Source organism: Harpegnathos saltator, unplaced genomic scaffold, assembly GCF_003227715.2.
Source record: "Harpegnathos saltator strain DR-91 unplaced genomic scaffold, Hsal_v8.6 scaffold175, whole genome shotgun sequence".
Taxonomy (NCBI): domain Eukaryota; kingdom Metazoa; phylum Arthropoda; class Insecta; order Hymenoptera; family Formicidae; genus Harpegnathos; species Harpegnathos saltator.
Window position 1 is genome coordinate 394,368 of NW_020229956.1, and position 17,273 is coordinate 411,640.

Genomic DNA, 17,273 nt, shown 5'->3' on the forward strand with positions numbered 1-17,273 from the left:
TCAGACCGCGGGGCGATTGAAAGCAAAAGGACGGCCGCTGTGTGCGACGCAAAACTGGCTTTAGTTGTGTAGGATGTCTTACTTCCGCGTGCTGCGATGTTAACAAATAGTTAGGTCTAAAGATCCTGCTCGCACACACAGAAGTTGAGTCGTGAGCATCCAACTTCTCACAGGATGCCCCGCGTAAAATGCCCGTTTAAATCCCTCGGAAGAAATGAGTCAGTCGAAGAACAAGTTTCGGTCAAGAGTTGTTTGGTTTCAAGGAGGTTTCATAAACCAGCGACCTTGGTCTGACCTTGGTCTGACCTTGTTCATACTCTTATCTGAGACATTTTTCCCGAGCAATGCGTTTCTTCCAAGATATCTTAGCTGAGCACTTTCAATGAGTCATCCTGAGTACACTAACTAGACTGCTGATTCTTTCGGACGGCGATGAAAAAATAGCCACCGTATCATTTTGAGTGCGCACAGTGTGGATACTACGTGATCCATTTCGCCGCAGTCTTAATAAATTTTCATTCAAACTGCGACTACTAGCCCGCCATACTTTTCTAATTTCTTCTGTTTTCCTTCACGCACACTATTCATCATCGTCCAGTGAATCGCGCATGTGCCGTTTGTTCGATGCCTTCGAAAGTTTAATCGTGCGCCACGCACTGTGAACTCTAATATCGACTTTGGAACGATGATTTATACCGTCCGTGTGATTTATACGCGTATAAAACGCGTATATAACGTAGATAAACTCCAGATGACATGGCGTCACGCATTTACTCCGCTCGGGACACGTTACGTAAAAGTTAGCGCAGTCTAGTTAGTATGTAGAAGTCTGTGCTTACATGCACCGTTCGTACCCTTACATCGGGTTTACATCGGCCGGCACGACGCGAGGCCTTCGGCGGAGGACATTCCCGTTCGGTGGGGAGTGTTTTGAACTCGCGCGCAGACGGGATTAAGCGACGAGACTAAGCTCGAGATCTCACCATAGCGCGAGCTTGTTGTTAAGCGACGGCTGACAAGGGAAAGGGCTTATAGCGTGATGTGCCGTCTCTCTCATCGACTCGGAGTAGTCCGTGTAGCGGTATTGAACGGGATAATCGGCCCATCGTTTCAGCACAGCCGGCTCCACGATGTCCTGCGCGACACCCAAGGGTTCCATCAGCCTCATTCAGCTGTAAAGCAGACAGACAGCGGGCTTACTTATCGACCTGTTGTGCGATCTGTGCATTCCGCGCCGCATATCCTCCCTTTGTTTCCGCTCTGTCATTTCTGCCATTTCTGCGTGACGCGAACAAACACGTCGCACAACGTCGTCGCGCGGCACGCGGACGTTGACCCGGAAAGACTACGTGTAACTACGTGTCGCTCGGCCGACCATGTCCGACGCGCTGCTGGCAAACGCTGATACGAGAGCACTGCATGCGTCACGCGCTCCACCGCCGACGACGACGACGACGACGACGACGACGACGACAAGTCAGACACGCGACTTGTCTTGGAGTTGGAAGGCGCGGCACGAGATTTCAACCCTACCTTCGACCTCGATGTTCCATTTAACGAGAGTTCCCACTCGGAAGTCTATCTCGGAAGTATCTACGTATAGATATTTTCGTTGTATTTTGCTTACTTGAGCTTGAGAAACTCTGAATGAAACTTTTGAAAATTATCTGCGACCTACTGCCGTGAATGTCGCTGAAAATAGCCCAATTGATCTCAAATGAGTTAACCCTTAAACGGGTTTCCGCCGGCAAAGAAGTTGAATGGCAAAATGGCACTTTTAATAATGTCGCTGATAATATTACGCTGCTCTTCCAAATAACCCAATTTTTTCGAAACGTACAATTGTCCCGAGGAGTTTGCGCACATTTTTTTCCAGAAACGGTCACGAATGCGAGCAACTACTCAAGGTACTTGGGAGAAACATAAATATCTTTAAGATATTCTCATCTATCAGATAGTATAGTAAATAGCATAGTATATTTTTATTAACGGGGAGGCACCCTTTGGTCATGTAAAAAAGGAAAGAGATGTACGGTAGGATTATATATAAAAATATAATAGACAAGAACTTAGTGAGGAGCTCATACTTATATCGTGTACCGTGACAACACTTTTGTCACGATCGAACACTGACTAAGCTCGCAAGCAATGATTCACAGTCGTGATACCATACCATGCGTTCCTAATTTTACCGGAAAGAAACATGATAACCGTTGTGTAAATTCTTGCTCAAGCAAATGGACACTAATGGGTGGACGTTCATTATTCCGCAGAAAGATGTGTCGAAATTTGAAAAATGCCGTGAAACTTAAAACTCGAGTTAGTATCTACTCATTCGAGTACAGCAAGAATATGGACAGATATTAATACACTTGTATGTAGTGTTTTCAGGACAATGGTTCCTCCTCGGGACTATACCGTGGCGAAATTGTACCGGGATATCGTCTGGAGAGATGCAAAGCTTTCGCGAAATTGTCCCGGTTTTCGCGAATTTCGGGATTTTAATATCTCGGTGCACACACAGCGCATATCCACTTATCGATACCAGCTATACAACGAGTTCCCCAATATTTTCGGTAGAACCGAATCTCAGCAGATTGTCTTGCTAATCGGATTTCGATATTGCGACTTCCCGAGAGATTCTTCCGCTTCTTAGGTTTCGACGTTTTTTCTTCCGCCGATGCTTATCGCGGATGCGACTCTTCCGGACCTCACCGATTTCCCTCCGAGCGTGCGCGAATTCGCACGGAAGTTCACCGGAAGGTCTCCCACTATTGCACAGAGCCGTCGTCGGTACAATCGACATTCGCGAGGCGTCCTACATAGAACGTCGCGATATTCCCGGCCACGTTGCCGAAAGCAGCCGCCGCCTCCGCCGCGCCGTTTGTTCGATTTGCGTAGCGAAGTACGACGTCGCGCCGGCGGCCCGTATTTTGTCCGTATATACTCCTAAAAATAAACAGTTCCGTCGATAAAAATGTGGGCCGCGCGCGCGACCAGCAAGGAGGAGCGGCACGCGACCAAGGACGTAACCCCGATGGAGCGATTCGAAAACAACTTGGCTCGCGCGCGCGCGCGCATACCCGGTCAATCGATCAAGAATACCCAAAAGTGCATAAATCGCCGTTATCCACGCCGGTATTTGTCGGCGCCACGAAGCGTTCCTCCGTATATTACTGCGTCTTTTTCTCTTTTGCGTTGTTAAATTTATGCGCGCAACCATCGCAACAACATCACCTTCTTTTGACCTCTCTTCCCGCTAGAGCCGTTCTTGCTGATAAAATACAAGGTCACAAAAGTCACGAATCGCACAACTTGAAATATTGAGAGCTTGCGGAAGGAAATCGTATGGATTTCTAGTCATCAAAAATAACGAAACTGCACGCGTCATGTTCGGCCAAGCGCTGAGGAAAGTACCACGCGAGTCGAAATTTCAGCCCTATTCTCGCGACCTCAGCTGTCCAACATTTGTAGATTCATTGAATTTACATAGAAAGTGAAGTCTCCCCGGTACCCTTCGTCGGAACAACAAGAAGACGCAATTGACGAAATAATCTGTAGCGAGAATTTCTCTCCCAGCTGAGAGAGAGAGAGAAAGAGAGAGTATCTGCCATCGTTTCCCGTTATCTCTCGGGCAATTATTGAATTCCGCGAGCGAATCATCTCTCGAGCCGATAAGATCGCCGACGAAATGTCGCAAGTCCCCGATACTATTTGTCGCAGATCGAGCACTCTGCAGCGGTTATCGTCTCCTCCTCACATCTCATTGAGTTTTGGCTCTCTCTCTCTCTCTCTCTCTCTCTCTCTCTCTCTCTCTCTCTCTCTCTCTCTCTCTCTCTGCACACTGACGATTGAATTATTTGGGAGCGCGCACACGCACGGCAGGGTAGCAGAATATAGGCTGCCGGTAATGGCAAGGAGCCGGGAGGCTGGCGCCGTCTGGCCCCGAGCGGATTTTACGTCCTGGCGAACCCATTAAGGAGCAGGATCGTCGACCTCGCGAGGATCGCGCGCGGTTATCAGAATAATTTACACTTGGCCGCGGAGGCGGTGGCTGAGGCAAGGAAAAAGTTCAAGAAATCGGGATCGATCACGAGAGTGTGTGTATCTGTCTCCCTCCCTCCCTCCCTTCCGTCTCTTGCCCTCTCTCTTTCGCCGCTTCACCGGATATAAATCGCCCGCGGTGATACGGCGGTACAAGACGCGCGCTATCGCGGCCCATTAGCCCGTCGCGGCTCGAATTTCAATTCGGGCGTGTTACATCGCGAAAATATCGCCAGGCGAGAATCGAGGGGAAAGAGGCGAATCGCGAAATCGGGTTGCGCGACCTCCCACGAAAACGCGCGCGTTCGATCTCCTCGGCTGGCGGAAGAATTAATAGTAATTAACAAGCGGCAGTCAAGAGGACGTCGAAGTGGACGAGGAGCCTCGAGAAACGTCGATGACGCGGACGCGATCGTCCATACGTCGTCATGTCGGATGCGCACTAACACACACAATCGCGCTGCTCTTATCTTACGCGAGTACGCGCCGCTTTGTTGTTTGGCCGGATTCAGCGGAAAGAAAAAATGTAACTACGCGTATGCATAAATCTTCCTACAAACTCTCCGCGTGTGTTTGTAAGTGTTTCTATTTTCAGCTGCAACAATGTTCGCTGCAGAATTTCCCCCGAGTCGAGCGGTGCGAACGTACGCTCGCTGCGTACGAGTCGCGGAACTTGTCAAACAAATATCCCCGCTAATTAACAGCTCGGTGGTACGTCGGTCTCGAGGCTTTTTTTATCCTTCTCGTCACATATTGAGCAATCCCCTCTCATTCATTCCTGCGCGTGCTTGTACGGAACGTAGGAGCGTTCGTAATTCTGTGCCACCAGTGTGCAACGTGAACTCGGCGGAAAAAAAGTCGGCCCTTTGTTGGCAAAGTTTGCAATTATGGCATCCCTTTGACGCGTCGAACGTCACCGTGGTGGTTTGCGCTATGATGTCTCAGCAAGTTACGTATAATGCGCACGTAATTGCCTATGCCAATGGAAAAATCACGCTGGGAAATTCGGCCGGCGGAGAGCCGACGCCGACGGAGCGAGACGAGGAAGGTTGGTGTCTCAATTATTCGCGATTCGATCGGGGCTTTTGTGCAATCAGTCCGAGAAATGAACGCGCGTTAACGAAACGCCGTCAAAGTCGACTCGACGCGATCACGCCGCCGTCGAGAGCGGACGCCGTTCAGCTCGAATGGCGCGGTAATTCACCAGAGTAACTCACCTACGTCAGCGTTCTTACGTAGCCGTAAACAGCCTCGCGCGCACGGCCGGCCGATTAATCGATGTTCCACATTCGCGCGCGCGAGGCAGAGCCGAACAGTAGCTTTTACCCCGCCGCCGTACACCCCCGTGCACCCCCGTGCACCCCCGTGCTGAAGGAGCTCGCGACCGTCGCTTATGTCGTCGTCGAGCTCTCGCATACTGTAATTACACAATTACGCGAACGCGCGCCCCGGCGAGGCGCACGCGTTCGAGGAACTTGCGAAGTTACATGTTGAGTATTTGCGAGCGCATTCACGTATATTCAGCCATCTCAGCTATTTTCGTACCGTGATGCTCGCCGCTTTCGGCGAGTACTCGCTTGCAATCGGCCGATTCTTACAGCCCCGAGTACGACAATTCGCATCCGCGCGGCCTCGAGTCGAAACTTGGTTCCTACTTTCGATTTTCGTTATTTTTCATTTTTTATTTTATTTTAACATCTCTGATACATCAGGTCCTTTTAAGGACCTACAAGTTTTTTGCTATTTAAAGACAACTAGAGCAGGAGGACACACACACACACTTCAGTTTCTATGCAAATTAAAAATCCTCGTTTCCAAGCTGAAATTCCAATCCTACTTTCGACCTCGATATTCAACGCTAATTTCAAAGCCTGAGGCCCGCATCAGCCCATTTCGATTGCATTTAACCTTTGCCAAGGGATCCTCGTCGAAAGCCACAAGTGGCGAATTGGGAGTTTTCTGCTATTTAGAGACGCTTAGCAGGAGACTTCGGTTCCTACCAGTCGGCTGAAATCAAATCTGGTCCAGTGATCCTCCAGGACCCACAGACGCCAGGCAGGCAGCTGAGGTGGAAAATGGGGCGAAAATTTCGAATTTGGAAAGGCCCTTTGCGGAAGCGCCCGCTCGCTCGCGCGGAAAGCGCACGGAGAGAGCGTGCGTTTAACGACCCTGCGAAACTTCTAACAACTTTATACGCGCGGCCGATAACACTGTCGAGCGCGTGAAGGGTCAAAGTCGCTCGATAAATCCGGCTTCGAAAATAGATTCGAGGTATATCGCGCGGTGCTAATGTCTCAATGAGCCTGCGCCGCCGCCGCCGCCGCCACCGCCGCCGCCACCGCCGCCGCCGCCGCCGTCGCCGGAGCGGCCGCGGCGTAATCGAGCAACGCCGACGTGAAAGTGATCGCGCTGTTAATCGCGCGGCAACCTCGCTCAAATAAATAACGACGCCGACGCTTCGCATTGGCACCTCGACCTCGGCGCGTTTCATATCTCGGACGAGCGCACTTGCGATGCACCGGCGCGAAGCCCTTTGCCAGCGAGCGTTACATATGCCGCGGCTGCGAGGGGCTTCCGGACGCGCGAATCCTTTGTGCGCGCGTGTAGTCGCCGGTGAGGTGAAAACGCCCGGGAAAGGCTCCAACAGTAGTTACAAGTGAAAGAGCAAAAGGAAAACGAAAACAGCTCGAATGTTTGTGTACGTACAGAGTGTCCGACGTGGTCAACACGCGCGAAGCTCTCGCGTACGTGTGGATTAGGTCAAGCCGGACAACAAATTTCCCCACTATTCTGCGAACAAATTCGGAGTTCTTAAGGGGACTGGAGGGTCGGATTACTGAAAAAATCATGCTCGTTTTTGACAATGATTTTGTGACGAACTGAATAAATGTGCAAGAATGAAACTTTTACATATATTTATATAACATATGAAGAGTAGAGAAATTTTGTTTTTAAACAAATACTCGTATAAATATACGTCCACTTAAATTTTAAGCGCGTTTCTCTCGAAATTTTATTGTTCAACTTTTCGCAGTGATTTCTCCGAAACTGAGCTTCGCATCGATTTGAAATTTTAAAGCAATAATATTTGTTCATGTGGCTCTCAGATGAACCATGGACAACTCCGTAAAAATATTTCATTTCGAGATATTAATTTTTTTATCGTAAAAGAACTGAAAAATTTGATTTTTTTCCCAATAATAGCTGCCATTTTGTTAATTTTGTTCGATTATTTTGTTGTAGTGGTTCACCGGGTAATGATAAGCCTCCTCAAGATTTCTAGCTAAAATTCGTTCTGATCGGACCACCGAGAGCCGAGATATTATTGCAAAAACGATAACTTGAAGAAAAAAAGGAGAGCATATTTCAGTTATATATATCGTATATTTATACGAGTATTTGTTAATGAACAAAATTTTTCTGCTCTTCATATGTTGTATAACTATACCTAAAATTTTCATTCTTGCACATTTATTCAGTTCGTCACAAAATATTATCAAAAAACAAGCATGATTTTTCAGCAATCTGACCCTCCAGTCCCCTTAATTAAAGAAAATTTGCGAATGAACTTGCGCGGCACGTCACGTTCACCGTCGTGTGTTTGTGGATTAAATTAAAGCGCGCAAAAAGTTCTCTGATATTTTGCGAAAAAGCACGTAAAATTCTGAGTCGCTAATAAAAGAGAATTGTGTGTACAACGGCCCGCAATCATTTACGAGTATTCCCTAATTAATCGCCCCAAATTTTACGTGGTTTTCTGGCAAAATGCTAAAGGACCTTTCATTTGATAAATAAATATATACATTTCATGTATAAATCAAGCGAGATACGGATGTAATCGCGACTCGAAAACGCGATCGCGCTCCGAGAGCGATACAAAGAGGCGCGGGGCTTTGAACAAAGCGCGGCAGCGCTTTCGCGTAGCGGGCGAATGTCGAAACGACGGCTCGCCATTAATTTCGCTTTGCTCGGACGTTAATATCGTCAATTCGTTAGTGCCGGCCCGTCTCTTAATCGCGACGAACGGCGTTCGCGACGTTCTGACAGCACAAAGAGCGCGGAGTGCCTCGCGTCGCTTCGGGCAAACGTGGCAACGATAGACGTGCATTGTCCCGAGGAATCCCGAGATCTCGAAATTCGGAAACTAGGGCAGATTCCCGAAAAGCCGAGATATTGCGATCTAGATACTAAGACAACATCCCGATGTACAATATTGCCGACATATTGGAATTGTTTCGTTGTGTAGTCGGCTGCATTAGTATTCACTCTCATTTAGATGCAGCAAGAGTGCACTTCACAAATTGGCAGACGTTGTACTGAGCCCCTTTACTGTTTCCGAAGTAATATATTATCTCGAAAACCATAATACACCCCGAAAACAGTACACACCCAGGAGTATTTAATGTCTACCAATTTGAGCACATTTTCGCCGTATTCAAATGAATCGGCACTAAAGCGGCCGGCTGTACAACGAGACGATTCTAAAATTTCGGTGAAATGGTATCTCGGCCGATTGTCTCGGTATTATGACACTTCGGGCAATTGTTCAGTTTTCTAAATTTCGATACATTTTTCTGTCAGAACGATGCATGTTCAATGAAAGTATCAGCCTGAAAATGCTTACAACGAAACGATTTCAGCATTTCGGGAGATTTTCTCTCCATCCGTCACTGTGGTTTTCCAGAAAATTGCTTCACTTGTCAAATTCCGATGCACTTTTTCAGGACAACGCATATACGCCAGAATTATAACCTCGAGAACAATACAGTCAGGGATATCGAATACACTTTTTGAATACACTTGATACACTGTCCGAAAGAAGAAAACATGTCGAAATTTCGATCAATTTTTTTCTCTTCGTGACAATGCACATCCACGTCGGCAGCGTGGTTTCGCGGTCGTGACGGCAAATTTTGACGACGAGAGAGAGAGAGAGAGAGAGAGAGAGAGAGAGAGAAAGAGAGAGAGAGAGAGAGAGAGAGAGAGAGAGAAAGAGAGAGAGAGAGGGAGACAGAGAGAGGGAGAGAAAGGGAGACGACGCGTCGCGTTAATTTCGTTTGTCCGAACTGGAATTTCGTGAATTCATACCAAGCGATTTGTCGTCCCGGAGAGACAGACGGCACAAACGGATCCGGTTGACGACGACGAGGACGCGCGTTTGATCCCCCCTCGGTTTGCACACTGATAAAGACTGCCGGTGCGCGTTTATTGCTAATGCCCCCGTCGATACGTGCCGAGATAAAGTTTGTTACTCTCGCACTAAGAACTCCGCTATAAATCGCCGATTCCGGGAGACTGTGCTCGCTTTATCTCCATTATTAGTTTCTCCGTGTATTTCTGGAGGAGTTCCCCATCCTCCCGCGTACAAGTGTGTTGCAGAAGCGTCCGATCTCTCCCACGGATTCCTCACACGAACTTGGAAACGTTCTCCACCGGTCGCACCCGTCAAGCTTGAGCCATCGCCGCGGCACGACACTCGCGAGGTCGCTTCGAAAATCATCTCGTCGTCGCGTTTTATTCTTTTCAGTTTCTTTTTCCCCTTTTTTCGTTTCTTTCTTCCGTTCGCCGTGTCACTCGTGCGCGCGACATCTCGCTGTTGTGCGGATCGCTTTTTTTCGCGCGTAACGTAATGCTAATTGCGACGAGAGGCTTATCTGCCAGTAGATTGCGCGCGATGATTTTTTATGCGGATCTCAAATACGTCGCATTAGCTGGATGACTCAGTAAATGACGCAAGATAAATACTCGGAATATCTTGCGCCTTCGTCAAGCATCATCTATCATTTGCGAGAGAGAGAGAGAGAGAGAGAGAGAGAGAGAGAGAGAGAGAGAGAGAGAGAAAAAGACGCATACACACACACACACACACAGAGAGAGAGGGAGGGAGAGAGAGAGAGAGAGAGAGGCTAGTTTAATCGATGATCATTAAATATTAACCAAGTATCGACCTTTCTTCTAGCTTAGACTCCGAATTCAGCGTGCAAACAGCCGAGATTGTTTTTACCTCGACCCTCCGCGCCCGACTGCTCCGAGAGTTGAAATTCCGAGTTAATACCGATTAGCATACAGCGGTCTTTCCCGCTTAGCCGGGTAGTTTGCGTCCTCGCTTAAATCAGGAATTTCATCCTCGCTGACATTTCAAAGAGGTATTCTTGGTGCTCTCGTAGCTATCGGAGCGAACGTGGAACGATAGTACGCGCGCCGTACCGTGTACCGTACGCGATGATGTAAGCTTCGACACACATATCGCGTACTATCGTATCCTGTGACGTGTGGCCGCGCGCCGTGTTACGTCACCTGGCGACTTATTTTCCGCGGCTCGATCGTTTCGGGGCCAATCGATATCAACGCTCTCCACGCTGCCGCACGTTTCTCCGAAACGTCATCGGTCGTCGAAAAGATCGAGAAGACGCCGTCGGAAGAGGATACGCGTCGTGGCACAAATCGGAGAAGCAACGTGCGGCAACGAGGAGGAGACCCTCGCCTCAGTTTCTCGCTTCAAATAGCGCGTCAGCTTGATCGTCTGCGATTTTTTCCCGGCTACCGACGCATTCTCGATTTGTTGTTGCAAAAGCGGCGCTGAGTGGGTTACACAGGCGTGTCGTCAAGGAGAACTTGTCTCGGTCCGTCTCGTGGGATATCTATTTGCCTGTCTGCCTACGCGTTCTTTTTCTCTCTCTCTCTCTCTCTCTTTCTCTCTCTCTCTCTCTCTCTCTCTCTCCCTCTCTCCCTCTCTCTCCCTCTCTCTCTCTCTCGCAACGCTTGCGAGGAACGTCGTCCTGACGGAAATTCCGCTAATTAGAGAACGCTCGGATTAGCGGACGACTTAAGAATGTTTAATGCGCTTCCTCATGACGAGAGCACGCGCTCCCCGAGCGACGAGAGTTCAGGGAAACGCAATCGAACCGGGTAATCTTGTGGGCTGAACGCTAATGCGCGCCTGTGGGAAACTTTCTTTTTGTTATTTATAACAGCTTCGTTCTCAAGTTAGAACGAGGAGTCGTGCTACGCCTGGAGACGATGCACGCGGGTCCTGCTCGCGATACTTTGGAAAATCGAACAAGCCACGTGTGTGGGCGAATGTTGTGTGTGTGTGTGTGTGTGTGTGTGTGTGGGATGATCCTGCACCTCGCATCGCCGATGCGAGCATAATATGCCATCGGACAGACGGTTTGAGAGCATTTCGCGCGCGTTGCGAGGAATCCGAACGGACGCGCCAGGACGCGCGCTCTCCGCACTCTTGTTTTTCCTCTTTCTCTTTCCCCCTCTCCTCCTCGTGGCACGTGCCTCACCTTGTTTATTCACGGTGCTGTCTTCGGCGAACACGTCGTCAAATCACCCGATGATCTAACACCTGCGCTTCGCCGAACGTCGGGAAAACGGACGATCCACCTTGAGACCGCGGGTACGTACTGCGTATTATGCTCGTACTTTGTCAGTGGGCTCGTGATTATCTCCTTATGTGCTCTATGATAAAGCGAAAGAAGATAAATCGATCATTACTTATCGTCGCGTGTGCGTGCGCGCGTTAAGCCTTCCCCGCGATATTTGCGGAATATCGGCCAGCGAAACGGCGTAATCGCCTACGTGCGCGAGTGTGTGCCTCGCAGAACAAGGCAATGTCGCGTCATGTCGTACGGCCGTAAAGAAGCGGTGACTTGGCACAATGAACCGATCGAATTGCAAGGGAGAGAGACAGAGAGAAACCACTGTCGTTCGAGCAATGACCGTGCGTGGAGAAATACGAGAGCGCGATGTAATAAAACGCGATCGTAGCCGCGAGCCTCCGAGAATGAAACGTACAGTCGTGGACAGAAAGTGATTCGTCCGTGATTTTCTCCGCGAGTCCCGTCAGATGCGTCAGCCAGTCGTCCAGTGGCAGTGGCTCGTCTCTCCTAATGGGAGGATTTTCCCAAGTAGGACAAGAGACGGACACTCGTCGGAAAGTCGCGCGCAAAAGGATAACCTTTCTGTCTGCAACCTTACGCATGCGAGGCGCATCGAACTTCATGGATGCGATCCCGTTTCCGCACAGCATGGCGGCACTTGAAATTCTCGCTCGGGCACATCGTGAATATTCACGACCGTTGGTTGATAACAATTGATTGAGAATTGACCGATGAGCCAACGGTCATGATGTGCACGAATATTCAGGTCGCAATGGGCCCGAGCGAAAATGTCGAACGGCGCTACGCTGGGAAAATTCGTTTTGCCCAATGAGAGAGAATTCGCTTCCCAACGGGGGAATTCTTTTTCCGATCGGACAAGACAAACGCGTTCCGAAACTCACGCGCGGTATAGCGGACGACTTATCTGCCCGCGATTCTACATCGAAGTTACGCGCGTCGGGGCTTCTGGCTCGCTCGAAAATCGCCATGACGTAGCCCGCGATTGTACGTACGAGCGGACGTGTGACCTAAATTGGACCATCCCCATTAGAAGCGGCCGGATATCGAATAGCGGTTTAGAATAGGATAATATGAAGCGTCATGTACAGCCTGAGAGGATTAGCTTGGTTAACATGCCCCGCCCCCGTCAACGCGATGTAACGTCATTAAAAACACCTGTGTTTAAGCGAAGTGCGAGAAACGAGAACGTACAAAAGCTAATCGCGGGATATTAAACGCGGGCAACCTTGAATCACGGGAGGATAATAATGATGCAACGTGTTGCGGCGTCGAATATTTTTCCGGATTCACACGCGCGACGAATCCGCCTTTCACGTCAAGCCATCGTGTATGAATTTGTTGGTAATATTATTGGAAAATTGCAATCCCAGTTGCAGTAAACGTTCTGATCGAGGACACGGTTCCGCATGTTTGTACCAAACATATCCTCTTTACTCTACTAAATTATTTATGTTATCGATCATTACAGGTTACGAGTGAAATTAGAAATCGCAATAAACGAAGAGACATCACAGTTACAAATATACTACTGATAACGACAGTTTGAACAGTTACTCGTCGATATCTTGGAAATTGATAATTGATACCAGTCGTTCATTTGTTACGACTGTGCAGTAATTTTTTAGCTTCTTCGAAACTAAACTATCGATGCAACAATGAAACTAAATGGTGCTTGAGTCATTGCTGAAAAAAAAATATATATATTTGAAATAAATGAGTTTTCCCACAAGTGAAATAACGAACGGTTAAAAACGAATGAAATTGGACACAATTGAGGCAAAGTAAAACACGCACAACGCAACTAAAAGCCCAATGTTCAAGTTCTCCAGCCAGAATCAACCGTATGCGCTTAGTTTAACACGCGTGCTACAAATTGATAAATTCATTTTCACGACGAACCAACTGGGTCACTAATCGGGACGTTCACCTTAGTACATTTTCGCGCTAATTGATTCTGTTTACGGCCGCGGGAAGCACCGTATTAATGTAATACAACGCGAATAATGCCTGTGTTTAATGCAACAGCGTCGTACCCCGTTGTAAACCGGAGCCGCTAAATGCGCCTCCACGTGTTGCCCGGCTCGCCGTACCGCGCGCGGTACTAACTGTCGCGGAAATTTCCAAAGTGTTTTTTAAATTGCTTTCTCCTTGCTCTTTTTCCACTTTTCTCTTTTTCCCCTCTCGTTGTTCCTTTTTTGCGAGCGGCGCGCCGCTCGCGCTCCATCTCCGCGCGCAACAATCAATATTAAAAGAGGATCGACAATCGGAAGCTCCGAAGAGAGCCCGCGCAAAAACTGTTCGGGAACAATGGAGCGGCCCAGGAACGCCGACGGATGCTGAATCGGTCCACCGCGGGGAGCCGCGCGCGAGAACCAATCGACGTTCGGATGCCAAATGTACAAAGCCGAAAATGCATGACCTACATTATCGATATGCGACCTCCGGCGCGCGACAGATATGACACGTACCGTGACCCATCGAGATCGTTGGCGGCGTGGCGCAAATGTGGCGAGCATTGATCGTGCGTGATTTAAAGAGCGACTTAAAGCGCGCCGCTCGAGCGATGGCCGTCATAGGGCTGCCCTACGCGCTCGCTTGTGCGAGCGCTCATTAAAAATCATCAATGACTGGTGTACGCTCTTAATTCCGCCAAGGACGCCCATCTGCCAAAAGTCGATCGCTCGGTTGATCGGCGAACATTATCTACGACCGGCGCACACTCTTCGATCCGTCCGTCGATGATAGCCGCCTTCTAAAGGTCGATTATTCGACTATCGCATTCGCTGAACGCAGCTATAGGATGTGTCGAGAGGACTCGACGATTGTACAATCATCCGGGAAAAAACTAATTGCGACTAATTGGTGTATATACTTTTAGATTTACCAATGAGATCTGTCTTTCAAAGGTCGGTCCTTCAATCGTTGCGTTCTCTGAACGCAGTCATAGTCCTCGTCAGCCGATCGAGCCGATGCAGATTTAAACATAGCGAAAGATTGCAATCGAACCGTTGACGAGTGCACGACAACGACTGTTATTGCGTCCTTAGAGCCGCAAAATGACGATGCGCTCACTACTCATTCAAGAGACTCATTCAACATTCAGCAGGGGTTAATGCAATCCTTTTATCGGCGGGACTGCCGGCCGGTCGCTCGACCAGGCAAAAATCACGTCCGTCTCTCGTCGCGTGTTCCATTTTTAAATAGCGTACCTCTGAACGACCGAGTGTCGCATGAAAGACTCCAGTCTGTCGCGAAATAACTGAAAACGACGAATATTTCTATCCGCGCGACGGCGACGCCGACGGGAAGCCGAAAGCCTCCTGAATATTCATCCGGATTTGCAACTCCGATTCACGACCGTGCGACTCGCGACCGGTTATAACAATCAGCGTCTGCATCATTTCTCCATTTCCGGTCCGCCAGTCTTTCCGACAAGACGCGCGACCTCCGACACGTTCCCTAGACGCGTTCGTCCATTCATTCAGTCGGAGCTACGTGTGACTGCGCGACCTTGACACGGCTAACTCCGTCGGAGCTTACTGCAAATGAAATTTAGTCGACCGTGGCTGTCGTTGATACGACCGTATCAACCGCGTGTCTGCGTGCGCGCGTGCATCCTTATCGCGCGTTTCCTCGCTGATCGCGTCCGTCGCGCTCGTCGCGCGTTATCACTGTCCGTCGTCGACGCTCGAGTTGCTCGCGGAGAACAGGTGTGTACCAGGTCCCGGTATTAGGCGGAGGTAGGCGCGAAAACGACGAATGCGAGAGAGACAGAGAGAGAGAGAGAGAGAGAGAGAGAGAGAGAGAGAGAGAGAGAGAGGGAGGGAGAGAGAGAGAGAGAGAGAGAGAGAGAGGGAGAGAGAGAGAGAGAGAGAGAGAGAATTATCGACGTCGACGTGCGGGTCTTGCGTACCTCTATATCGGTGGCACCGAGCGAGCGACGTGCGCGATCAAGGTCGCCGCGCACCGCGCCGCGCCGCGCACCTCGCGCCACGGGAAGTCGATGAGCATCGACTTCTCGACCTTCCGTAATGAGGAAGAGCACCGCGAACACCATCGACAGAGGCGATCTATACGCGGTTAGGCGTATCTCCGTGGCTCTTGTTGCACGACTTTAACGTTCCACGCGAGCGTTATCGGTCCTCCCGATAACTGCGTTTCTCGACGGCCGAGGCAGCGTCACGTCGTCGTCGTTGCCTCGAGGAGCTGCGGAAAGAGATTGCTTCACGATGAAAGCGACGTTGTTTCACAAGGTGAGGAGAAAGAGAGTCGGAAATGAAAAGGAACAGAGAGAAAATGAGAGAAAGAATCTCACCTGGGAGGGATCTGCGGAGAGACAGTCTTTCTCTCTCTCTCTCTCTCTCTCTCTCTCTCTCTCTCTCTCACATACACACACGGCGTTCCATGCACACGATCGCACAGTGAGCTGCGCAATCCTCTCGCGACGAGCTCCGAAAAATTGCGTGGGCGAATGAAAGCGCGAAACACTTACGTCGCGAGTCCAGCTCGGCTCTGAGTGCGGCGAGGTTTCCGCGTCGCGGAGACTCGAGAACGCGACTCTCGCCCACCGATCCAGCGATTTTATCTCGTTGTTGTCTAACGTCGTCTTGCAACGACCGGCTTACACGCTAAACGCTCGATCCTCCGCGAGCGCGCGTGCAAGACTCGCAGTCGCGAGTGCGGTGTCATAATTACGTATCACTTCGATACACTCGTAAATACCTCCGCACGCGCTACCGCCGACCTGAGGCGCCGTGACCTCGCCGGATATCACTGGACACGCGATTGCCTCGTCGCTCGCTAATGAGCGAACGGTCACGGACGAGGGGAAGAGAGACAGAGAGAGAGAGAGAGAGAGAGGAGAGAACGAGCTGTCAAATGTGGCCCCGTGTGCCTCGGGGACTGTTGCGCGCCGCGAGCGAGCGCGCGTACGCGCGCTGTCAATTACCCGCCAAAATCCTGTCGCGTCGCGTCGCGAATGAAATCAGACTGCCAGAGCGCGGTGCAGAGGAGGACCTTCTCCCCGGGTCTTCTCTTTTCCCTCGAGAAGTCTCCGAGAAGGCTCTCCCGTCGACGTGCGCTCTCGACGCAACGACGTGGAGCCGCGGCTTCGCTCTCACCTTCGAATCGTCCGCCTGCCGTCGGACCGCCGCGAGAATACAGCGCGGAAGGAGGTCACAGTCCCTGTCGTCGCGGTTGGCCGGTGGTGCGCCTTCCGGAGGACGCTCCTCGGTGTTGGTTCTCGATGTTCCCGCTGCTCGACGTTCCCGTTGGGACGGACGGACCGCGCGTGAGAGCGAGAGAGAGAGAGAGAGAGCGAGAGAGCGAGAGAGAGAGAGAGAGAGAGAGAGAGAAAGAGAGAGAAAGAAAGACGAGTCGATGGATCGACCGTGGCTACCGGACGTCTTCCGCCGCGCGTCTTCTGGCCGTATCGCTCCGAGGGAACGTCGTCAGCTCTGCTTCTCCAACGAGCTGCTCCGGTGAGCGCGGCGCCGAGTAAGAACCCGCCACGACGGCCGTCCGTATCGTCGCATTCGTGCGCGAACGCTGACTGACTCCCAACGCGCGCGCGGCGGCCTTGTCGGAGCGAGGCCGATCGGTACGCGGCCGGCGGCAGTGCGGCACCTGAGAGCGCGCGCGCGCACACCTCGCGAAATTATCGCGGAGAGGTGACGAGAGAGAGAGAGAGAGAGAGAGAGAGAGAGAGAGAGAGAGAGAGAGAGAGAGAGGGCGAGCGAGCGAGAGAGAGAGAGAGAGAGAGAGAGAGAGAGAGAGAGAGAGAGAGAGAGAGAGAGAGAGAGGACGAGCGGTTCGTCGTGG

General features: G+C 50.4%; 1 protein-coding gene across 4 annotated transcripts in view; it reads right to left on the reverse strand.

Annotated features, from left to right (window-relative positions):
- Gdap2 (ganglioside induced differentiation associated protein 2) overlaps positions 1–17,033 on the reverse strand; it is a 34,004-nt gene extending 16,971 nt beyond the window's left edge. The window contains exons 1-3 of one of the 4 annotated variants that reach the window (XM_011138863.3): positions 16,574–17,033; positions 11,337–11,511; positions 984–1,172 (exon numbers count right to left, since the gene is read on the reverse strand). In XM_011138863.3, the coding sequence (XP_011137165.1) occupies positions 984–1,168 (185 nt within the window). In that variant the 5' untranslated portion in view covers positions 1,169–1,172; positions 11,337–11,511; positions 16,574–17,033. Of the gene's footprint in view, positions 1–983; positions 1,173–8,668; positions 8,687–11,336; positions 11,512–15,366; positions 15,385–16,573 lie in introns of those variants that run through there. The other 3 variants (XM_011138864.3, XM_025297377.1, XM_011138865.3) reach the window with 3 other exon arrangements.
- Between the last annotated feature and the right edge of the window lie 240 nt (positions 17,034–17,273).